Below are 25,194 nucleotides of genomic sequence, written 5' to 3'. Positions count from 1 at the left end.
AGCACCGATCCCCGAGGCACTCCACTACTCACCTTTCCCTCGTCTGAGCGAATTCCATTAACCACCACCCTCTGGTGTCTGTCCGTCAACCAGTTCCTAATCCAGTTCACCACTTTGGGTCCTATCTTCAGCCTGTCAAGTTTATTCAAGAGCCTCCTATGGGGAACCGTGTCAAAAGCTTTGCTGAAATCTAAGTAGATTACGTCTATAGCACGTCCCTGATTCAGTTTTCCGGTCACCCAGTCAAAGAATTCAATGAGATTTGTTTGACACGATTTACCTTTGGTAAAACCATGTTGTCTCAGATCTTGCAACTTATTGGCTTCCAGGAAATTCACTATCCTTTCCTTCAGCATCGCTTCCATTACTTTTCCAATAACCGAAGTGAGGCTTACCGGCCTGTAGTTTCCAACTTCTTCCCTATCACCACTTTTGTGAAGAGGGACCACATCTGCTGTTCTCCAAACCCACGGAACCTCTCCCGTCTCCAAGGATTTATTAAACAAATCTTTAAGAGGACCCGCCAGAACCTCTCTGAGCTCCCTCAATATCCTGGGGTGGATCCCATCTGGTCCCATGTTCTAACTACTGGAGTTGCTATCAAAACCTATCCAAATCCGTCTTGACATTTGCGAACACAGGTTGCAAAAGTCTGCCCAGCACTGTCCTGACATTCCAAATTACTGAATTTCCATCGAAGCTCTCTCCGGCCCATCCTAAACTGAATTGCTATGTGAGACACTCAGACTGTACAAATCAGCCCAGCACCAGCCTTAGTTGATACAGCCAGAGTTGCAATCTAAGCACCACCTGACATACAAACACATATGCAACCTTTTAAGTTTTATGTTTTTTCTACCATTCATTTTCTAATTAGAGATCCTCTGTGTTTATCCCACGCCTTTTTGAATTCCGCCACAGTTTATTTCCTCCACCACCTCCCTCCGGAGGGCATTCCAGGCATCAACCATCTTACCTTCTTACCACTTACCTTGGAGTGGAGGAGTAGCCTAATGGTTAATGCAGTGGACTGATATCCTGGGGAACTACAGCTCCTTGTGACCCTGGGCAAGTCACTTAACCCTCCATTGCCCCAGGTACAAAAACTTAGATTGTGAGCCTACTAGGGACAGAGAAAGTACCTACATATAATGTGTACAGTGCTGTGTATATCTAGTAGCGCTATAGAAATGATTAGTAGTAGGACCTTCTAATTTTTTATTTATTTTGAGGCAATGGAGGGTTAATGGCAAATACTTCTGGCTGAAGGTTGCCTTCCTCTGTTGAGGTAAACACATTACATAAGCACTGCCACGCTGGGAAAAGACCAAAGGCCCATCAAGCCCAGCACTCCGTCTCCAACAGCAGCCAATCCAGGCCCCAGGAACCTGGCAAAACCCCCAAATTTAATAATGATCAATGGACTTTTCCTTCAGGAATCTGTCTAGACCCCCTTTAAACTCAGCAAGGCCAGCTGCCATCACTACCTTCTCCGGCAATGAGTTCCAGAGTTTAACCACGCGCTGAGTAAAGAAAAACTTTCTCCAATTTGTTTTAAACCTACCACATTCTAATTTCATCTTATGTCCCCTAGTTCTATTATTGTTAGAAAGCGTAAACAAACGCTTCACATGTGTGGACTTAGTTTTAACAGGGTTGAAAAGAAGTTCTCAAGGCCGTGTTTATGTTAGGCGTAAAACAGTGCATGCACCTTTGATTTTCAAATGTATATGTACTTTTATACCCCTGCTTCTACCTGCATGAATAGTAGCTGTAAAGTAGGTAGACTGCATGGCAAAAATTCAGGTGGTTTCCCTTTGTAAATGGGCTAAAAGCACCCATGTTCACAGCAAATAATGTGAGCTGTTCAGCATAAATTTGGTAATTACACTTAATATTCACATTTTCATCTGTTGTGCAGACCGTGGATTCCTTAAAAGTACTAAACAGATGCATGAATTGTTTCAACCAACCTAACGTACAAGCACAGTAACATTGCTCATCATAGATTAGCCAAATGAAAAAAGGAGAAGAAGACCTCATTAGAGATGAACGACAAACAAAAAAGTGAGATGGATGCCAAGTGGATGTCTAGTAGACTATTAACAACAGTAAAAAAAAAACAAAAACGACCTGACACAGCCGTGTTTCGGCACAAAGGCCTGCCTCAGGGGTCAAGTAAATCTCTTATGTTATAGCGCAACCGCTTAACAAAAGAGTCAAGTCCAGGCTGTGGAAATCCTATAATAATCTCAGTAGAATAATACCGCTGAACTGCAAAACCGCCAAATATCTGCGACATGAATCTTGCTAGAATCCTGGCTGTCATTATACTAGCAATGAAATACTTTCATGCCTGTGGCTGGAGACTATAGACAAATTTAATTTAGTTCAATTCTGGCATTTATAATCCACTTGCCCATAAGGTGGAGAACAATTATAAGTTATAAGCAGGTACTTTCTCTGTTCTAGAGGGCTCACAATCTTGGTTTTGTACTTAAGGGGATAGAGGGTCAAGTGACCCAAGGACTGCAGTGAGAATCGAACCCATGACACCAGGATCAAAGTCCGCTCCACTAATCATTAGGCCATTCTTCCATAATCTGTCATCATCACACTTGGTTCCATTGACAGCTTGTCCAGAATACTTATCTAAAAGCTTTCTAGAAGGTAGGTAACAGGATTTCATAATTCAGGCATCCAATAGAAATCAAACAAAATAAAACATGGAAAAGAAAATAAGATGATACCTTTTTTTATTGGACATAACTTAATACATTTCTTGATTAGCTTTCGAAGGTTGCCCTTCTTCCTCAGATCGGAAATAAGCAAATGTGCTATGTGTATATAAGTGAAAACATTCAAGCATTACTATGACAGTCTGACAGGGTGGGAGGATGGGGGTGGGTAGGAGGTATGCATGAGGACATCAAAGCATATCATTGATATTCTAACAGGATGGGTGTGGATAGGTGAGGGGAGGGTGATCAACAGAGACATACAGCTTTATGGAGCGAAGAAACACATGCTGGTTTGTACAGGCTAATCTTGCTGGTTATGCTGCTTGTCTTCTCTACCTGAATTTTGAGGTCCGATTCACCCATTTTCCCATGTAGATGATGAGTTGGGGAGAGAGAAGGCAGAAGTTTGATGAGTTTATAGAGCTGTGAATAGAAGCAGAGTTAGAGGAGTAGTCAGGAGCCAAGTCCATAGAGAGTGTTTTTTTAGCAGGATGGATTTATAGAAGACTTTTTGAAGAGAGATATGACTTTCCCCATGGTTTTGCCTTTGGCTGTCCAAGAGAATTAAACAAACTGCCAGTAATTCACTGTGCACAGCGGAGAGCCTTTTTACATAAGCTGTTCTTATGACAGCGTTGGACTGGGCATACTGTGGGAATGTGATAATAATCTCCTTCTCATAATAGGTTTAAAATATATATTTCAATAAATTAATGGAACTGCAATTGGAAACCTCCTAGAAGTGGTCGTAGCCAGCAGCTGGGATGTATAACTGAGCAGATTAGACGGGCTAATTGATCTTCATCTGCTGTCATGTACTTTGCAATATCCAGATCTATGCTCAGCACAAAGGCATTTTAAAAACCCCATGGACAGAAGGAGCATATGCCAGAAGCTGAGCTAAGAAGTTCAAAGTTAAGGCTTACATCTGCTAAACCAAGAATGCTAGCAATGGGAACATTTCTTAATTCTTTACATTAGGCCCATATCAGTCGAGGTATATTTAAATTAACTTGTTATTGTTTACACTGCTCTGTCTCATCATCAGTTTAGGGTTCTTATTATTTTAGCATGCACATGATAATGAAATGCGACTATTGGGCAAACTCGATGGACCATGTTGATCTTTATCTGCAGTCATATACTATGTTACTGTGGCACTTATTTTCAATGCCGAAATGGACATCCATGTGCTTGAAACATCCAAGTCCTGACTTTGCAAAGGCAGGATTTGACTTTCTGACACTGCCGTACATCCAAATAATAAGGGGGAGTGCTTTGGCAGAACTGGTGAGGGCCCTAAATCAGTACGTCCAACAGCGATTACCGAAAGGAAGGAAACGCTCAAGTCTAAAAAGGACTGCCTTAGTTAGACCTGTTTCAATCATGTCTAGGCTACAAAAAAAAATGCTCTGATTGAGCAGCTGGCCACTGGAGGGATTAAGGCATGACACACTTCTTTAATCCCCCAGTGGTTGTTGTCACCCTCCCTCTCCCCTGAAAGTGAAACTGGAAAGAACTACCAGGCTCCGTGACAGCTTCAGATATTACCGGCATTCTGAACAGAGCAGCATGCAGATCTGAGGAGTAGCCTAGTGATTAGTGCACTTCTGTTTTATTTTTTTTTTAATTGAGCTCTTCAGAAACAGAAAAATACCTAAATACATAAGATACCTGCAAACCTATTGAAGTGGTGTACATTCACTTACAGTAGGTACTCTAGAGAAGCATTGAAAAAGTCAACCAGTGGAGCTGCCAGAACTTCCCTAAGTTCCTTCATTACCCTTGGATGTATGTCATCCGGCCCCATCGCTAGCTCCTCATGAACAAAGTCCTCTGAAAATCGTTCAGGGTCTACCACACCTCTATTCCTATTTGTGTGTGTCTTCTGCAGTCCTGCTCCCAGACTGTCAGCTGTGAACAGGGAATAGAAATATTTGTTAAGCAATTCTGTTTTATCTTTATCAGCTTCTACATATTCATCTTGAGTCTCACAATGCCACTTTTTTACTTCCTCCTATTACTTACATATCTAAGCAGTGTCTCATCCCCCCCCCCCCCCCCCACCACCACACACACATTTTTTTGTATTGGCTATTTTTTTTTTCTTCCATTTGCATCTTTGCATTCCTGACTACTTTACCAGCTTCTCTTAGCGTTTTCACATATTGTTGCTTGTCTTCCTCTATCAGCGATTGTATTTCAAACATCTTTGAAGCCTAGTATAGGCCATATGGCGGTATATCAAGTGGAAATAAATTAAATACATATCTTGTAGTTTATGAAGGCTAAACTTTTTTTCCAGGAGTAGCCTAGTGGTTAGTGCAGTGGACTTTGATCCTGGGGAACTGAGTTCAATTCCCACTGCTGCTCCTTGTGACTCTGGGAAAGTCACTTAACCCTCCATTGCCCCTGGTACAAAATAAGTACCTGAATATATGTAAACTGCTTTGAATGTAGTTGCAAAAACCTCAGAAAGGTGGTGTATGAAGTCCAATTTCCCTTTCCCTAGTTGAGGTTCTACATGGAATGTTGCTACTATTGAGATTCTAGATGGAATGTTGCTACTATTTGAGATTCTAGATGGAATGTTGCTACTATTGAGATTTTGTTGCTACTATTTGAGATTCTACATGGAATGTTAATGTTGCTATTCCACTAGCAACATTCCATGTAGAAGCCTGCCCTTGCAGATCAGCAACGCGGCCGCGCAGGCTTCCGTTTCTGTGAGTCTGACGTCCTGCAGGCTTCTACATGGAATGTTGCTAGTGGAGGAGTAGCCTAGTGGTTAGTGCAGCGGACTCTGATTCTGGGGAGCTGGGTTCAATTCCCACTGCAGCTCCTTGTGACTCTGGGCAAGTCACTTAACCCTCCATTGCCCCTGGTACAAAATAAGTACCTGAATATATGTAAACCCCTTTGAATGTAGTTGCAAAAACCTCAGAAAGGCGGTATATCAAGTACCATTTCCCTTTCCCTTTCCAGACCTTTTCAACTACTACTTTTTATAACCTCCTACTATTCTTTACTTTTCTAAAAAGGTTTTGTTGTTCTTACAATAGCTCCTAATGATGATCCACAGCATCCAATGTGATGGTAGAAAGCAGCAGATCTGTATCCACTACTACTACTACTACTACTTAACATTTCTAGAGCGCTACTAGGGTTACGCAGCGCTGTACAAAATAAACAAAGAAGGACGGTCCCTGCTCAAATGAGCTTACAATCTAAAGAACGAAATGTCAAGTTGGGCAGTCTAGATTTCCTGGGTAGAGGTTAGGTGCCGAAGGCGACGTTGAAGAGGTGGGCTTTAAGCAGAGATTTGAAGATGGGCAGGGAGGGGGCCTGGCGTATGGGCTCGGGGAGTTTGTTCCACGCGTGGGGTGAGGCAAGGCAGAAAGGGCGGAGCCTGGAGTTGGCGGTGGTGGAGAAGAGTACTGAAAGGAGGGATTTGTCTTGAGAGCGGAGGTTACGGGTAGGAACGTAAGGGGAGATGAGGGTTGAGAGGTAAGGAGGGGCTGCAGATCGAGTACATTTGTAGGTTAGTAGCAGAAGCTTGAATTGAATGCGGTATCTGATCGGAAGCCAATGAAGTGACTTGAGGAGAGGGGTGATATGAGTGTAGCGGTTCAGGCGGAAGATGAGACGTGCAGCAGAGTTCTGAACGGACTGAAGGGGGGATAGGTGGCTAAGTGGGAGACCAGTGAGGAGTAGGTTGCAGTAGTCAAGGCGAGAGGTAATGAGAGAGTGGATGAGAGTTCGGGTGGTGTGCTCAGAGAGGAAAGGGCGGATTTTGCTAATGTTATAGAGGAAGAAGCGACAGGTCTTGGCTATCTGCTGGGTATGCGCAGAGAAGGAGAGGGAGGAGTCGAAGATGACACCGAGGTTGCGGGCAGATGAGACGGGGACGATGAGGGTATTATCAACCGAAATAGAGAGTGGAGGTAGAGGGGAAGTGGGTTTGGGTGGGAAGACAAGAAGTTCGGTCTTGGCCATGTTCAGTTTCAGGTGGCGGTTGGACATCCAGGCAGCAATGTCGGATAAGCAGGCCGATACTTTGGCCTGGGTTTCTGCAGTGATGTCAGGTGTGGAGAGATAAAGCTGGGTGTCGTCAGCATAGAGATGATACTGGAAGCCATGAGACGAGATCAGGGAGCCCAGGGAAGAGGTGTAGATAGAGAAAAGAAGGGGTCCAAGGACAGAACCCTGAGGGACTCCAACAGAGAGCGGGATAGGGGTGGAGGAAGAACCATGAGAGTGTACTCTGAAGGTACGATGGGAGAGATAAGAGGAGAACCAGGAGAGGACAGCTCCCTGGAACCCAAAAGAGGACAGTGTGTCAAGAAGTAAGTTGTGATTGACAGTGTCAAAGGCGGCGGATAGGTCGAGGAGAATGAGGATGGAGTAATGACCGTTGGATTTGGCGAGGAACAGGTCATTACAGACTTTGGATAATGCCGTTTCTGTCGAGTGAAGTGGGCGAAAGCCAGATTGAAGCGGATCGAGGATGGTATGAGAGGCGAGAAAATCAATGCAACGGCTGTTAACGGCGCGTTCAAGTATTTTGGAGAGGAAGGGTAGGAGGGAGATGGGGCGGTAGTTGGAGGGACAAGTAGGGTCAAGTGAAGGTTTTTTGAGGAGTGGTGTGACAACAGCATGCTTGAAGGTGTCAGGGACAGTTGCGGTGGAGAGAGAAAGGTTGAGGATATGACAGATGGGAGGGGTGATAGTGGGAGAGATGGTGATAAGTAAGTTGGTGGGGATGGGGTCTGAGGAACAGGTGGTGCATTTCGAGGAGGAGAGAAGATGGGCGTTTTCCTCTTCGGTGATATCAGGAAAACAGGAGAAGGAGGCCTGGGTTGGTTGGTTGAGGGAGTGGGAGATAGAATGAAGGGGAGGAGAAGGTTTAGCGGTGAATTCGAGGTTGATCTTCTGGACCTTGTCGCGGAAGTAGTCAGCCAGTGATTGAGGAGAGAGTGAAGGAGGGGTGGGAGCGGAGGGCACTTTGAGGAGGGAGTTGAGGGTGGCGAAGAGACGACGCGGGTTAGAGCTGAGGGAATTAGTCAATTGAGTGTAGTAGTCCTGTTTGGCGAGGAATAGGGAGGACTGGAAGGAGGATAGCATGAATTTGTAGTCCCAAGGCTTATTCGTTATAGTAGATAAAATACAAACAAAAAAGCCCGACACAGGCCATGTTTTGCCCATGCAAGGGCAGTGTCAGGGGCTCAAAAGTAACCAAGCGTGATCTTGAAACATAGAAACATGACGGCAGATAAGGGCCAAATGTTATTTTGTATTTAAAACTGATTTTAGAGGTGAAGTGAGAGTAATGTGTGTAAAACTTTAAGAATATTTGTACTCTTGTGTATGCTGTACCTCCGAGCGGATTCCATTTACCACCACCCTCTGCCACCACCCTCTGCCACCTGTTGGTCAACCAGTTTCTTATCCAGTTCACCACTTTCGGTCCTAAGTTCAACCCTTTCAGCTTATTCATGAGTCTTCTGTGGGGGACTGTATCAAAGGCTTTGCTGAAGTCCATCTAGCGCACGTCCCTTATCCAGTTCTTTGGTCACCCAGTCAAAAAAGTCAATCAGATTCGTTTGGCAGGATTTTCCTTTGGTAAACCATGTTGCCTCGGGTCCTGTAACTCATCGGTTTCTAGAAAGTTAACTATCCTTTCTTTCAGCAGCAACTCCATTATTTTTCCTACCACCAACGTGAGACTTACCGGTCTGTAGTTTCCCACTTCTTCCCTGTCTCCACTTTTGTGAAGAGGGACCACCTCCGCTCATCTCCAATCTCGCGGAACCTCTCCCGTCTCTAAAGATCTATTAAATAAATCTTTAAGAGGTCTCGCCAGGACCTCTCTGAGCTCCTTCAGTATCCTGGATGTATCCCATCCGGCCCCATAGCTTTGTTCACCATCAGATTCTCCAGCTGTTTATAAACTCTTTCTTCCGTAAACAGCGCAGTATCCACTCCATTCCCAGACATTCCCTCGGCAGCCAACCGCAGTCCTTCTCCAGGAGTTTCCTCCGTGAACACCGAAGAGAAATATTTGTTTAGCACGTTCGCTTTATCTTCATCACTCTCCACATAGCCGTTCTCATTATCTTTCAGTCTCGCAATTCCATTCCTATCTCTTCTCCTTTCTCTAATATATCTGAAAAAAGTCTTGTCACCTCTCTTTATATCGTTAGCCATTTTTTTCTTCCACTCGCGCTTTCACTAGCCGTATTTCCCTCTTTGCTTCTTTCAGTTTAATCTGATAATCTTTTCCGTGATCCTCTCATTACATTTTTTTGTATTTCTTGAACAAATCCTCTTTTGTTCTTATTTTTTCAGCTACTTGTTTGGAGAACTATATAGGCTTCCTGCTTCTCTTGTTTTTGTTTACTTTCTTCACAAAAAGATCAGTTGCCATATTTATAGCAACCTTTAGATTGGACCACTGTTTTTCCACTTCTCCTATGCCTTCCCACGCCAACAGCTCCTTCTTCAGGTATTCACCCATTTTATCAAAATCAGTATGTCTGAAATCCAGTACTTTGAGTTTTGTGTGTCCGCACTCCGCCTTCGCCCTTATATCAAACCATGCGGTGTGATGATCACTATTACATAGGTGGGCACCCACCCGGATATCGGAAACACTACTTCCATTAGTGAGCATTAGATCCAGCATCGAACCTTCCCTCGTGGGTTCCGTCACCATTTGTCTGAGCAAGGCACTTTGACAAACATCCACAATCTCCCTACTTCTTTCCGATTCCGCAGACGGGACGTTCCAATCCACATCAGACAAATTGAAATCTCCCAACAGTAGCACCTCCCCTTTCATACCAATCTTTTGAATATCTTCTATCAGATCCTTGTCTAACTTCTCCGTTTGCGCAGGAGGTCTGTAGATAACTCCCATGTGGATACAGGTTCCATCTTTTCTTTCCAGGATGATCCATAAAGCTTCTTCTGTTCCCCAGGTTCCCCGCATTTCAGATGCTCTGATACTCTCTCTCACATACAGAGCCACTCCTCCACCTCTTTGGCCCTCTCTATTCTTCCTAAAAAGATTGTAGCCCGGTACGGTCACATCCCATTCATGAGAATCGTTGAACTACGTCTCTGTAATAGCAACAATATCCAAGTTTTCTTCAAACATCAGGGCTTGCACATCTTGAACCTTTTTACTTAGACTACGAGCATTTGTGCACATTGCTTTCCATGTGCTTAGTGAGTTTGGGTGGGTTTTTTTTTATTTACATGACATTTCCCTCTGCCATCATGTTTATTCTGGGGGTGACTTTCCAAAATCCCCTGTTTCCTTTTGTCTCCCCCACCCGACTTTTCCCTCTGCCATCATGTTTATTCTGGGGGTGACTTTCCGAAATCCCCTGTTTCCTTTTCTCACCATCCCATAATAAGCCATATGGGAACAGATTGATGGGAACATTGGACACTAAAGGGTTAATATTAAACCACACCATCTAGTTGGTCACCCACTATAACATCAGTGGGTGAGCATTACGTCTAGTATGGCCCCATCCCACCTGGATTCCATTACCAACTGCTGAATCAGTTCACCCTGTAGAAAATCCAGGATCTCCCCACTTCTAGAAGACCCCAACCAACATATGATATATTAAAATCACCTATTAGTAGTACTTCCCCTTTCACAGCTATATTTTAAGTGTCTTCAATTAAACAAGCCTCATTCCGCAAATTACTGAAGACTCATCTGTATGAAACAATTTATGGCAAGAGCCAAAACACATAGAGTCCACACTCACTGATCATCAATGCTCCATACATCCACTCCTAACCCTCATCCCCCGTAATTCTACATCACTCATACATCTGCTCACAGGAATATGTACACCATATATCTCTGTGTCTTAACACTGCCCTTTAAGCTTCCCATTGTCTCTTTCCAACGTTTCAATGTTGATCTCCCATTGTCATATTCTTAATGATACTTCGATGGTTTCACAAAACTTGCACAATGTAACCTATAACCAAGTTATTACAAATGTATTTCCATTATTCATATCTTATTGTAAGCCACACTGAACCCGCAAAGAGGTGGGAAAATGTGGGATACAAATGCAATAAATAAATAAATAAATCTCTGTCCTCTTCTCTCTGTGAAGGAGGTCTGTATATCATTTTCCGTTCCCTTTTTCCAGATTGACTCACAGTTCTTCTTCCTTTCCCTGTTGGTCCTGCAATTGTGCGGCTTTAATATTATTTTTAACATATAATGTCACTCCCCCTCCGTTTTTTTCTACCCTGTCTTTGCTGAACAGATTATAGCCTGGTATAACTATATCCCAATCATAATTCTCCATGAGCCACGTCTCCATAACTGCCACTAAATCCAAATCAACCTCTTCCATCACAATCTCCAGTTTTTGAACCATATTTCCCATATTACGAGCATTAGTATACACTGCGTTCCATATGTTTCCCCTTTTTTCCATTTGGGTATAGAGGTATTCAGTGCTTCACGCACGCTGGAAATCCAAGATGGCTGCTTGACCAGACGTGTTTATGGGAGCTCCTGAAACTTACCGTTGTGGGTCAGCGATACGGTGCGCTCCCCAGGAGTAATGGGGAAGAGGAAAGGTAAAACTGCTGCTCCTGCCTCCCCGAGCGCAGTTGGAACACCCGCCATGTTTCAATCTAAGCTGGAAAGTTTCGGAATCTGTTTACTGGGAACGCTGGTAGCTCCATAACGCCAACGTTGGAGCGCAGCGCAGAGGGCGCTACATTGAGCCCTCCTTCCGGTTTGACTCCTCCGCAACCTGGAAGGATTAGCGGAGCTGAAGGAGAGTCGTTTGAGGGAGCGTTCGAAGTTGGCGACTTTCCGACGACTGGGGGAGGACCAGCTTTTTGCCTCTACACCAGGTATTTTAACAACTGAAGGGGGTTATCTACCCCCAGCTGTAATCCAAGGGGAAATATCTCCTGGATTAGGAAGAGGTATGTTAAAGCCGGAAAAAGTTACTATGGACACTCTCTGGGAGGTCATTCAAGGGGTGAATACATCTCTACAGCAAATATTTAATCATACTCAGATGGAAATCAATCATTTAAAAGCTACTGAATTACAGACTTCCACTAGAGTTGAAAAGTTTTCATCTAACATGGAAAATGTGGATTCTGAAATAAAAACAGTGGTCTCTGTAATTAAAGAAAACAAAGTCCAGGCACGTAAAATAGAATATATGGAAAATCAGCTTAGAAGATGCAATTTAAGATTTCTGAATTTCCCATTTTCTCCATTTATTACATCTGTTGAACTTTTGAAAAAATATTTCTTTGAGATACTGGATATTCCAATGGAAAGTCACCCTTTAGTGACTAGAACAATGATTTGCGAAATCAACAAATGCTGCTCCAGAATCTCCACAGAATGACTTGACTGATTTTCTTGAAAGATCTGAAATTCCAGATCGAGCTACGCTCTTGTTACTTTTGCCCTGGAATCGGATAAAAATTTGGTATTGCGTACTTATTTCCAGAAAATGGATGCTGTCTTTATGGGTGCTAAAATTCAGATTTTTCCTGACCTTTCAAAAGAATCTCAAGCCAGGAGGAAGGAAATGATGGTTTTTAAACCAAAAATCCTTTCACTTGGTGGTACGTTTTTAGTTAAGTTTCCCTGTAAGTGCATGATTGATTACTTTAGTTAATTATCTTTTTACGTGCCCTAAAAGATTGCAAGAATTTGTGGCTGCTCGAGAGAATGTAAGAGATACCCCTGGAATGGTATCTCCTGGTTAAATGCGCTGATTAGGCTGCTTGATTCCAAATTCCTACTGGCCAATGATTTAAGTTGATTAAGTTTATTGCTTTGTATTTTATACATGGACATATTTCCAGTCTTGGACTCCCCCCATTGTGGACAAATTATTTTGGTGATTTTTCCTTATTTTTATAAATAGTATAATTGGATTGTATAGAATATTGTGAATTCCATGCATTTTGATGTAATATCATCTTTATGTAATAAAATGAAAATTATAAATTAAAAGAAAAAAATGAAGGTATGGAAGCTACATGTCTGAAATGCTCAAAATATGTGCTGGGATTTTAGAATCCATTTTCATAATTAGTTGCTCTTGTTTGTGTGTTAAATAAAATTCTGTGCTCTGGAGTATTCTCTGCAGGGGACTAAAATGTCTGCTTGTATGTAATCTATAAATAAATCAATCCTTGGTTCACTGGTAAATCATAAAAGCCAACATCCAAAAAACAGGAACAAAGTACTGTGTACCAGGGGCGTAGCCAGACAACAGATTTTGGGTGGGCCTAGGCAAGAATTGGGTGGGCACCAAGTGTTCTACCCCCCCCCCCCCCCCCCAAAAAAAAAAAAAAAATTATCTCAGCTGGTGGGAAAATGCTTCTTTCCACCTTGGCAGCAGGCAAGCACTGAAAACTGAGCATGCACAGGTGCCGGTGTCATGGAGAGTAACGTTTTCGTTACCATCAGGGGAAAATCTTCAGCTACTGTTGGGTGGGCCTGAGCCATAAATGGGTGGTCCCTGGCCCACCCAAGTCCACCCGTGGCTACACCACTGCTGTGTACAGTAAATCACTGTGTGAATTATAATATACTCAAAAAGGAAGAGCTCCCTCAGAGCTTTATTCACCCCCATGTAAGACCAATAAGACCTTACTTCAGTGGGACATAGCACTTCTTTCATTGGGAACTCACTCCTGTAGTGATGTGCTATGAGTGCTCAAAATAAAGTGCAAAACACTATGATACTTATATACTTAAACAGCATTTATTAATGTCACAAACGTGTGCTGCAATACTCTCTGGATGGAACAGTTCAAATATAAATGTTATATGAAAAAATAACTAACAACGATGAAAGTAGTTATCTGGTGAGCCCAGCCTTCCCCAGACGCCGGAAGCTCTCAACTGTGAAACGCTATAACCGTTCCATTCAACGAGGATTGCTGCTGAAAGATTGCTCTCCCCTGGAAAAACGCCTGACTCCACGGGTTTCACAACTTTCTTCAGAGACTTGGGTTAGGGCTTGTCTCTCCGCTCTCATAATCGCCAGCTTATGTACTATATTCTGTTATCATAGTTACATTGTAAGCTCTTTTGAGCAGGGACTGTCTCTTTGTATCAGGTGTTCAGCGCTGCGAGCGTCTGTTAGCGCTATACAAATGCTAATAATAATAATAATAATCTCATGCTGACTTTCGGGGTTTCTAAGGGCCTCCCAGGAACCCACCACACAGCAGGCCTCTGTGAGCTCCCAGTGAAAGTGCTATGTCCCACTGAAGTAAGGTCTTATTGGTCTTACCTGGGAGTGAATAAAGCTCTGAGGGAGCTCTTCCTTTTTATAATTCACACATGGGCTCATTTTCGAAAGAGAAGGACGCCCATCTTTCGACACAAATTGGAAGATGGACGTCCTTCTCCCAGGGTCGTCCAAATTGGTATAATCGAAAGCCGATTTGGACGTCTCCAACTGCTTTCCGTCGCAGGGATGGCCAAAGTTCAAGGGGGCGTATCGGGACTTGGGCGTGCCTAACACTAGGGCGTCCTAATCACCTAATCACTTCATCTCTTTTCAGGAAATCTCATCTACCCCAACTTGACATTTCGTCTTTTAGAATGTAAGCTCTTCTGAGCAGGGACCGTCCTTATTCGTTAATTTGTACAGCGCTGCGTAACCCTTGTAGCGCTCTAGAAATGTTAAGTAGTAGTAGTAGCAGTCCTCAACCCATAATGGAAAAAAAAAAGGATGTCCTTGACGAGCACTTGGATGACTTTACCTGGTCGTGTTTTTCTCACGACCAAGGCACAAAAAGGTGCCCAAAATGACCAGATGACCACCGGAGAGAATCGGGGATGACCTCCCGTTACTCCCCCAGTGGTCACTAACCTCCTCCCCCCTCCCACCCTCAAAAAATATTTTTTCAAAATAGTTTTTGCCAGCTCCTATGCCAGCCTCATATGCAGGTCCCTGGAGCTGTTTTAGTGGGTGCAGTTCACTTCAGGCAGGCAGACCCAGTACCATACCTCCCCACCTGTTACGTTTGTGGAGGAAACAGCAAGCCCTCCAAAACCCACCAGAAACCACATCTAGGTGTCCCCCTTCACCTGTAAGGGTTATGGTGGTGGTGTACAGTTGTGGATTTTGGGGGGCTCATCACACAAGGTAAGGGAGCTATGTAACTGGGAGCAATTTATAAAGTCCACTGCAGTGCCCCCTAGGGTGCCTGATTGGTGTACTGGCATGTCAGGGGGACCAGCACACTAGAAATGCTGGCTCCTCCTCAAACCAAAGGGCTTGCATTTGGTCATTTCTGAGATGAACGTCTTTGGTTTCCATTATCGCCGAAAATCAGAAACGACCAAGTCTAGGGACGACCATCTCTAAGGACAACCAAAATTTCAAGATTTGGACGTCCCTGACCGTATTATCGAAATGAAAGATGGACATCCATCTTGTTTCGATAATACAGATTTCCCCGCCCCTGCATTGGGATGTTTTGTGAAGACGTCCTCATCAAAACTTGGACGTCCCTCTCGATTATGCCCCTCACAGTGATTTATTGTACACAGTACTTTGTTCCTGGTTTTTTGATGTATGCAATCTATGGTACGTACTCTCACTGAAAGCTGCAGATCTTCTAGACTGCACTAGTAATGGTTTTATATTTTCTTTGTGCTGGCGAAAACAATAAAGAACTAACTTGGCCTCAAGGAAGGTTATCCGTCTTCACAGTCTTTTCTCTTCTTTTGACTGAATTGATAGTTCCCATCGAGAACATCTCAACAGTTCCAAATTGTGCCAGCGTGATTGAGGGAGTAAGCCGAAGCCGCAACGCACTGCTAAACGGAGACACAAAGAATTACGACTGGGATTCTGGCTATACGTGTCATCAGTTGGGCAGCGGAGCCATAGTGGTGCAGCTTGCGCAGCCGTACATGATAGGATCAATACGGTAAGGCTACTATTTAAACAAATTCCCATTTTTCCACAGTCTGAAAATTTGCCAATGTACCCCACACTTTACAATTACAGTTAGTGTGCTAAACCAAAAAAAAGAACCTAAACAGTATAATCCTAAGGGACCAATTATATGCAGGGTTGGCCTTGTTTGTGACTCAGTTAATAAAGATGTCTTATTCTATAAAATGTATAAATGTGGCCAAAAGACTTCTTCAAGCCTTGGTTAGCAGCAGCTGATTTGAACAGATCCGTGATTATTTATGATGCCATTTCCAGCATATCCTGCTTCTTGCTAATTCTAATTCAGTAGTTTAGTTAACACCCGAGGTTTTAGTAGCTTTTATTAGTTCCAGCTAATTCTAGTAGTTTACTTAGCACTCAAGCTTTTATTAGTTAGGTGACTGGGGGCACATTGTCATGCAGCATTCTATGTCATACTTCGTATTGTTTGAATATTTTTACTGCTTTAATTGCCTGTTGTTTATGTTATGAAAAAGGATTTGAAGAAGCTAGAACAATGGTCTTAAGGTCTGGCAATTAAAATTCAATGCGAAGAAATGCAAAGTGATGCACTTAGGGAATAGAAATCCACGGGAGACGTATGTGTTAGGTGGCGAGAGTCTGATAGGTTCAGACGGGGAGAGGGACCTTGGGGTGATAGTATCTGAGGATTTGAAGGTGACGAAACAGTGTGACAAGGCGGTGGCTGTATCTAGAAGGTTGTTGGGCTGTATAGAGAGAGGTGTGACCAGCAGAAGAAAGGGGGTGTTGATGCCTCTGTATAAGTCGTTGGTGAGGCCCCATCTAGAGTATTGTGTTCAGTTTTGGAGGCCGTGTCTTGCTAAGGATGTAAAAAGAATCGAAGCGGTGCAAAGAAAAGCTACGAGAATGGTATGGGATTTGCGTAACAAGACGTATGAGGAGAGACTTGCTGACCTGAACATGTATACCCTGGAGGAAAGGAGAAACAGGGGTGATATGATACAGACGTTCAAATATTTGAAAAGTATTAATCCGCAAATGAACCTTTTCCGGAGATACGAAGGCGGTAGAACGAGAGGACATGAAATGAGATTGAAGGGGGGCAGACTCAAGAAAAATGTCAGGAAGTATTTCTTCACGGAGAGAGTGGTGGATGCTTGGAATGCCCTCCCGCGGGAGGTGGTGGAGAGGAAAACGGTAACGGAATTCAAACATGCGTGGGATAAACATAAAGGAATCCTGTTCAGAAGGAAAGGATCCTCAGGAGTTTAACCGAGATTGGATAGCAGAGCCGGTAGTGGGAGGCGGGGCTGCAGGTTGGGAGGCGGGGATAGCGCTGGGCAGACTTATACGGTCTGTGCCAGAGCCGGTGGTGGGAGGCGGGGATAGTGCTGGGCAGACATATACACAAAAGTAGCACACATGAGTTGTCTTGTTGGGCAGACTGGATGGACCGTGCAGGTCTTTTTCTGCCGTCATCTACTATGTTACTATGATTTAGTCTTACTGTACGCAGCCTTGAGTGAATGCCTTCAAAAAGCTGGTAAATGAATCCTAATAAAAAATAAATAAATATTGATGCATAGTGTGCACAAATGACCAGTTATAAACTTGGTGTCGACTACAAAGACAGGATTAATCTGTTCTACATGCATGCCAAATCAAATATGTAACTTTCTGTTGCTGGTCAGTTTAATGTCTATAAGTTCATTGGAAAAGTAGGTGCTTATGCAAATTCTGATGAGGGGATGGATGCTATCTTGCTACATTCAATAAAACTGACACATGCAACTGTCTATCCTTCTGATGCATGAAAGTCATGCATGCAATTTTTACTTTATACCAGGACTGTGGAGTCCGTACACCAAATCTTCGATTTGAACTCTGACTCCCGACTCCTCTACTTTTCTACTCTCCAACCCCGACTCCTACTGTTATTATTTATTTATTTATGACATTTATATCCCGCATTAGCCCGAGTAGAACTCAGGTTCAGTGTGGCTTACATAACAATTAGAAAGGCATGAACATATTCAAAATATTAACATAAAATGAAATATATAATGTTAGATCAGTAAAACCTGAGTTAGGAACAGATGTAATTGAATATTATGGGCCTCTTTTGCAAAGCTGTGCTACCGATTCCCAGTGCAGCAAATGAGAGGAAGCCCATTCAATTCCTACAGGCTTCCTCTCATTTGCCACTACTACTACTATTTAGCATTTCTATAGCGCTACAAGGCATACGCAGCGCTGCACAAACATAGAAGAAAGACAGTCCCTGCTCAAAGAGCTTACAATCTAATAGACAAAAAATAAAGTAAGCAAATCAAATCAATTAATGTGTACAGGAAGGAGGAGAGGAGGGTAGGTGGAGGCGAGTGGTTACAAGTGGTTACGAGTCAAAAGCAATGTTAAAGAGGTGGGCTTTCAGTCTAGATTTAAAGGTGGCCAAGGATGGGGCAAGACGTAGGGGCTCAGGAAGTTTATTCCAGGCATAGGGTGCAGCGAGACAGAAGGCGCGAAGTCTGGAGTTGGCAGTAGTGGAGAAGGGAACAGATAAGAAGGATTTATCCATAGAGCGGAGTGCACGGGAAGGGGTGTAGGGAAGGATGAGTGTGGAGAGATACTGGGGAGCAGCAGAGTGAGTACATTTATAGGTTAGTAGAAGAAGTTTGAACAGGATGCGAAAATGGATAGGGAGCCAGTGAAGGGTCTTGAGGAGAGGGGTAGTATGAGTAAAGCGACCCTGGCGGAAGACGAGACGGGCAGCAGAGTTTTGAACCAATTGGAGAGGGGAGAGGTGACTAAGTGGGAGGCCAGCAAGAAGCAGATTGCAGTAGTCTAAACGAGAGGTGCAGGAATCGCTAGCGCAGCTTTTTAAAAGAAGCCCTTAGTGATCTGGATAATTGAAGTATGGAGGAAAAAGCTAAAGGGTTTAGGCTTTAAATTTTGTTCTAGATCTAAAGTATTGGTAAATATAAGTTTATTTAGATCCAAGACAAAAATATGTGTGTAAGTATAAAACATTACATTTGCCATATATTATAATGTTGTAAGTTTTAATTTTGATACTGGAGTCGAAATCAGGCCGTGTTTCGCCCTCCTAAAGGTCTTGGTCAGGGGGCCAGCATTTGACAACCCAGTGGTGCAGTAAAACCAATTCCATCTACTGGACTAAAACAAGGGAGTTGTGATGGTTCAAAAAAACCCACATATTTTACACTCTTGTATCTTACAATACATTTACAAGGACATTTCAAGTTAAATTGGGCACCAACAAAGACAGTCATGGCCTCTAACAAAAGCTGTCTTTGCCGAGATTATGTGGCCCAGACCATATCTGGAAACACCCATAGTTTAATTTTTCAAAATAACTCTTGTTGCTGTCTAAATAATGTCTTCAAAATCATATCTTGATCAGAAGTCGCCGCAAAAAGCACAGTCAAAGCAGCAGGTTGAATATTATCATTTGGGTGTTCAAAATTAACACCGGGACTGTTCAAACTGTTAGATAATTTCAAATATAATTCAGTCTGTTCTTCTTTCCTAATTGTTGTTAATGGAACACAATACACCCTTGATATATTAGTAACACCATTAACTTCTATTACTACTAATAATTTCTATAGCGCTACTAGATGTACGCAGCACTATACACATTATATGCAGGTACTTTCTCTGTCCCTAAAGGGCTCACAATTTAGGGGGCGGGGTGTACCTGGGGCAGTAAAGGGTTAAGTGACTTGCCCAAGGTCACAAGGAGCTGCAGTGGGATCTTCAAAATGTCCTTAAAATATTGTTCCAACATCTCCCTTTGAGAAAATCCTCTTTGCTTTGGAAAATTAACAAATCTGAGAGTCTTAGATATGGATATATTTTTAAGGGATTCCAATTTCCTATGATTCAAAGTATTATCTTTTGAAATATCAGATTCCAGTGTTTCCAACTTAGATATTCTCCGTTCAATGTCTTCTCATGCTCAGCCAACAGAGATAGTAGTTAGTATTTCAGAAATCTTTTGTAAATGAGTATTCTGACCTTGAAGTTGCTCCAGTAGTGAACTCCAAATTATCTCTAGTCAACCATAATGTTTAAAGGATAAATACTTGCGTTTTTCCCAAAGACATGACGAGTCAGAATTTGTTGGGAAGACTCTTCAAATCGACCAACGGTCTCTGTTCCTGATTCTTCTACTGCTGTTTCTCCATCTCCAAATGCAGTGTCTAGAAGACTCCCACCTCGCTGCAGGGGAGTTGAATCACCAGCCACATCATGTGTTGTCAGACAAATGCTGCCGTCATCACCTGAAGATGCTGTTGTTACAGGGGTTTGCCTGTGTTCTTCCAGTCTGAGGTTGACTCGAATGCCTGGAAAGATGCCGCTCTGGATATCTAATTGAGCCTGAGGCACATATCACAAACCCGTCAAGCAGCCCTAATATTGGGAATGGAGGAAGCACATTCCAAGCAATTCTGGAGCACTCTTTCCCCTTCCCCATGACAGTAAACCAGGTACAAAAAAATTAGACACCAAGGCAAGTGTAAGCTTACCAGGCAGCGCTTCCATCTGCCACCTTGCTCCATTTTTTTCTAAGGGCATTTTAAAGCTTGATATGTTGCCAAGTTTCCCCAATTTCAGGATAGAAACAGGAGGATTTAAAAGGCTTATGGGCAGCTCCATTTAAGTGCTTCTGTTTTCACTTCCTGCCAGTCTGGAAGTCACTATCACCACTTCTGTCTAGTTGCTCATTTTGATAAAATTTGTACAATAGTATCTCGGTGTCCTATTGGTTATCCTTTTTTCACCAATTCTGTGAGATGCCTTTTATTTCAATATCTTCATTTAAAGCCATGCACTCTAACTCATACCTTAATTTTTAGAATTCTAACATTTGCATACAGACATCTAAACATACTTTTTTATTCTTTCTCCCAGCTGCATACTAGCAGCTGCTTCTGATTGGCTTCTTCCAAATCCTCACCATCAGGACACCCTATGATGTTGTCTTTTGTAGATACCCTGCTTTGAACCATGGTCTCCCTAGGGCACTGGAATACCAGCCCCCATCATATGAAAATCTAATATTCATTGTGGATATCCTGAAAATCTGGACTGGGGTTCCTCTAGGACAGATTTGGGAACCACTGCCCTAGGATCTATCAACTTCCCCTACATTGATCTAGTTTAAAAAGGTGCTATGTCTCTTTTTTGATTATTTGAACCATCAGTATCATTTCAGTACTCTTAAGTACTTAGAGAAGTTGAATAGGTTGAAATGATTTTCAACTTTCATGCTGGTTTTGTTGGTATATTTTGATATGTATCTGTCATTTCCGTGTCTGTGTTAATATGTATATCTCTGTTAATTTTAAGACAAAGAAAACTAGGACTTTGTCATACCTTATGAGCTTATGCTCTTGGGATCAGTTGCTGGATAAACATACTATGAGTCATAAACGACAAGAAAATCCCAAATGAAACGAAACTAACATTTATTTATTTATTGCATTTGTACCCTACATTTTCCCACCTATTTGCAGGCTCAATGTGGCTTACATAGTACCATGAGGTGTTAGCCACCTCCGGTGATGTAATAACTGTAGTAATCTAATTTATCTGATTGCTTAGCTTTTTCTCTGTGCTTAGTCGGATTCTCTCTGTTATTTTTTAGTTACTTAATCATGATATCTATCTTAAGTGTGTGCAGGACACAGGGGCATAGCCAGACTTCGGCGGGAGGGGGGTCCACAGCCCAGGTGAGGGGGTACATTTTATCCCCCCCCCCCCCGGCGTTGACGACCCTCCCCCCCCCGCATTTGCCGGCCAACCCCCCCCCCCTGCTGCCACCACCAACTTTGCCCCCCCCTGCCGCCAAACCTTTCGACCCCCCCTCCCGTCGCCAACCCGCCGCCGCCGTCATTGCCTACCTTTGCTGGCGAGGGACCCCAATCCCCGCCAGCCAAGGTCCTCTTGCTTCCCATGCAAGGCTTCATTCTGTTTCTGTGAGTCTGACGTCCGTGCAGGACGTCAGAGACAGAACGAAGTCTTTCGCGGGAAGCAAGAGGACCTCGGCTAGTGGGGGTTGGGGTCCCCCACCAGCAAAGGTAGTCCACAGCGACGGCAGGGGAGGGTTGGCGGTGGGAGGGGGGTCCAGGACCAAATCTACAGGGGCCCAGGCCCCCGTGGCCCCACGTAGCTATGCCCCTGGTGCAGGTGATAGTAAATTATTTAAAGTATATTTACAAAGGATGCCGGCTTATACATGAGCAAGAATATTGCCCAGTTATGGACTTGCTTCATGAACTGTAGCCATTCTTTCTTGAGATCCTCATTATTAATCAAATGATTGTGCATTTTGGCCAAAGGCTATATAGCTGACATGTATTTAAAGCTGTGATGCTTGTTACAAGATAATGTCTTAGTGTAGTGAGCCTTTCCAGAGCTCAATTTCTTTTCATCTTGTTTATGATAGTGAAAGCCAGCTAGAGTAAATAAGTCTGTTACAGTGAACAAGCAATGAGCCATGTAATTTACTTTTAATAGAAATATTCGTTTACATTAAGGCTTTGCTTTGACTCTATTCCAATTACAGATGCAGAAGGCAGTTTTTCTGACTCAGCTAATCACCAGTGATTAGTTCCAGATCTCAGGTTTATGGTCCTTGGACTGGTCAGGGAGAGAAATGCTACTCAAGAAACGCTTGCGAATCTTGATAGATGAGGGTGGTGCCAAATTTTGTATCAAATGGATGATTGGTTACCTGTTTCAAAGCATTTTTAGATGTTACTGTCCTCTGGACTTCAAGAGTCTGTGTGTACAACAGTTTTATTTTTAGACATAGGGGCCCTTTTACTAAGCTGCGTAAGCGCCTACGCGTGCCCAATGTGCGCCAAATCGGAACTACTTCCCGGCTACCGCGTGGCCCCGGGCGGTAATCTCTTTTTTTTACGCATGTCCACTACGCGTGCTGGAAAATTTCTGGCGCTGCGCTATCCGAGTGGTAATCGGCAGTGTACGCACATTGATGATTACCAGCCAGTTAACACGTGAGACCTTAGTACTAAGTTAATGGGTGGCGGTAAGGTCTCAGGCCCAAAATGGACATGCACTAATTTTAATTTTGCCGCACGTCCATTTTTGGCCTTTTTTGCAGGTGCACTGAAAAAAATGGACCTGCGCACATCCAATACATACGTCTACACCAGCGCAGGCCATTTTTCAGTGCACCTTACTAAAAGGACCCCGTAGGTATTCAAACGGCATTGCGGCATATTCATCCAAACCAAACTGAGTCTTTAACTTAGGGTTGTGTGCTGATATGCACAGTCTTCAGACTATCAACAATCCTCTTAACACAGACACATTTATACTAATTAAATAACTGTTACACTAAACATGTTTAAAGTGAGAAGATAAAAATATGGAAGAGACAAGGTCTGTGGATTTAAAAGCAATCTCATAAAGGTGTATTTTTAGATCACATTTAATGCCAGAGAAGGCATTTAGTTGTTAATACTTAAGAAGCACCTAGTTTTAGATGGAAGCAACATGTATAAATGACGGTATTCTAATCATTTACATGTGTAAGTGACCTCTCATAAAATACCGACCAGTGGAAAAATATGCACCGTGTTTTGGTGGCGCATAATTTGCTGGTTGGTGTGTGCGTGGGTAAAGTGCATAAATTATAATATTCCATAATGTAAACATCTTTTTTCCACATGAGTTAGTAGTTTATAAAGAAAATTAGGCATCTACTTTTATTTATTGAATAGAGTTGAAATAGATGCCTGATTATCCTCTTATTTTATTATCTCTATGGTGCCACAGGACATAAGAACATAACTGTTGCTATACTGGGGCAGACCGAAGGTCCATCAAGCCCAATATCCTGTTTCCAATAGTGGCCAATCCAGGTTACAAGTACTTGGCAAGATCCCAGCACAGTAAAACAGATTTTATACTGCTTATCCTAGAAATAAGTAGGGGATTTTCCCAAGTGTATCTTAATAATGGCTTATAGACTTTTATTTTAGGAAATTATCCAAACCTTTTTTAAACCCTGCTAAGCTAACTGCTTTAACCACATTATGTGGCAATGAATTCCAGAGTTTAATTACACATTGACTGCCAGATTCTATATATCGTGCCTTAATTTCTGTGCAGAAATCAAAGCGTATTCTATAACAATGCGTGTAATTTAATTGGTCAACTAACCAGTCAGCACTGTCAATTGGATATTAACAAGCATTAAGACTTACACGTAGAACTCGCCAAGCATATTCCGTAATGTGATGGTATTAACAGTGGAGGCGAAAAGCACAGATAAACATAGAAGAAAGTAGGCATAAACAATATTCACCACCTAGTGGTAGGACAGAGATGTGCAAATACCAAATTATGTTATGCACCCTGGAGCAACAACGTCTCTTCAATGAGCTGTTCTGGATTCAGACTCCTAAGATATATTTATACTACCAGGCTAAAAACACAAAACTGGTAGAAATACCAAACAATTTATTTACATGAGGAATAGAACTATTTACAGTAATAAAATATAAATGAATGAATAAAGTCGGGAATTGCTAGAAAATAAAAGGTATGTATAAACTTTAGAATATCACAGAATAAGAGTAAACTATTGATTCTTTAAATGCTAGAATGAACACCAATTCACACTCCCTGTTAGCAAAATGCTGACTGCTTGTTACTCGCAAGTGATCATAGATTTTGACCATAGAACCTGCATGCATCATCAGTCTGTTTGGGACAACTGATGTAGTAGGTGTTTATTTATTTTATTTTATTTTATTGCATTTGTATCCCACATTTTTCCACCTATTTGCGGGCTCAGTGTGGCTTACAATACATTGTGAATGATGAAAAAACAGTTTGTTACAATTCGATTATGGGTTACATTATGAAGAGTTATGGGAAGACAAAGTCAAAATATCATTAGGGGAATAGAGCAATGGAATGTACCAATGGGGAAAATGGTAGGGCGATAGAACAATAGCGAGAGAGCATTTGGGTATGACAATTTTATCTGTGGGTAGAGTTTTAAGTGTGGTGAAAATACGGGGGAAGAGAATTCAGAAGGGAGTGTATTGATGCATTTCTATTAGTGTGTAAGGACTTCATGTGGTTTGATCCTTGCGATAAATTTTCTCAAAGAGATGAGTTTTCAATAGTTTGCGGAAGTCGGTTAATTCGTAGATCGTTTTCAGGTTGCGTGGTAGTGTATTCCAGAATTGCGTGCTCATATAAGAGAAGGTTGATGCGTGCAGTACTTTGTATTTTATGCCTTTGCACTTAGGGAAGTGGAGATTGAGGAAAGTTCGGGATGTTCTTTTAGCGTTTCAATCGAAATGCATCTGCCCAGGTGTTCATGATGTGTAGACTTTGGTTGATTTCGTTGGAGATTTCTTTAATGTCTTGTTTGAAAGGAATATATATCGTTACATCATCGGCGTATATGTATGGGT

The 25,194-nt window shown here is 42.6% G+C and overlaps 1 protein-coding gene across 3 annotated transcripts in view; it reads left to right on the top strand.

Annotated features, from left to right (window-relative positions):
* Window positions 1–25,194, top strand: part of BTBD9 (BTB domain containing 9) — a 533,997-nt gene that overhangs the window by 360,693 nt on the left and 148,110 nt on the right. For all 3 annotated transcript variants that reach the window (XM_030195766.1, XM_030195767.1, XM_030195768.1), the window contains exon 8: window positions 15,527–15,716. In XM_030195766.1, coding sequence (XP_030051626.1) covers window positions 15,527–15,716 — 190 coding nt within the window. The remainder of the gene's footprint in view (window positions 1–15,526; window positions 15,717–25,194) is intronic.

This window comes from Microcaecilia unicolor, chromosome 3 (genome assembly GCF_901765095.1).
Source record: "Microcaecilia unicolor chromosome 3, aMicUni1.1, whole genome shotgun sequence".
NCBI lineage: Eukaryota > Metazoa > Chordata > Amphibia > Gymnophiona > Siphonopidae > Microcaecilia > Microcaecilia unicolor.
Note: the sequence above shows the minus strand (reverse complement) of the source record. Positions and strands in the feature narration are given on the sequence as shown.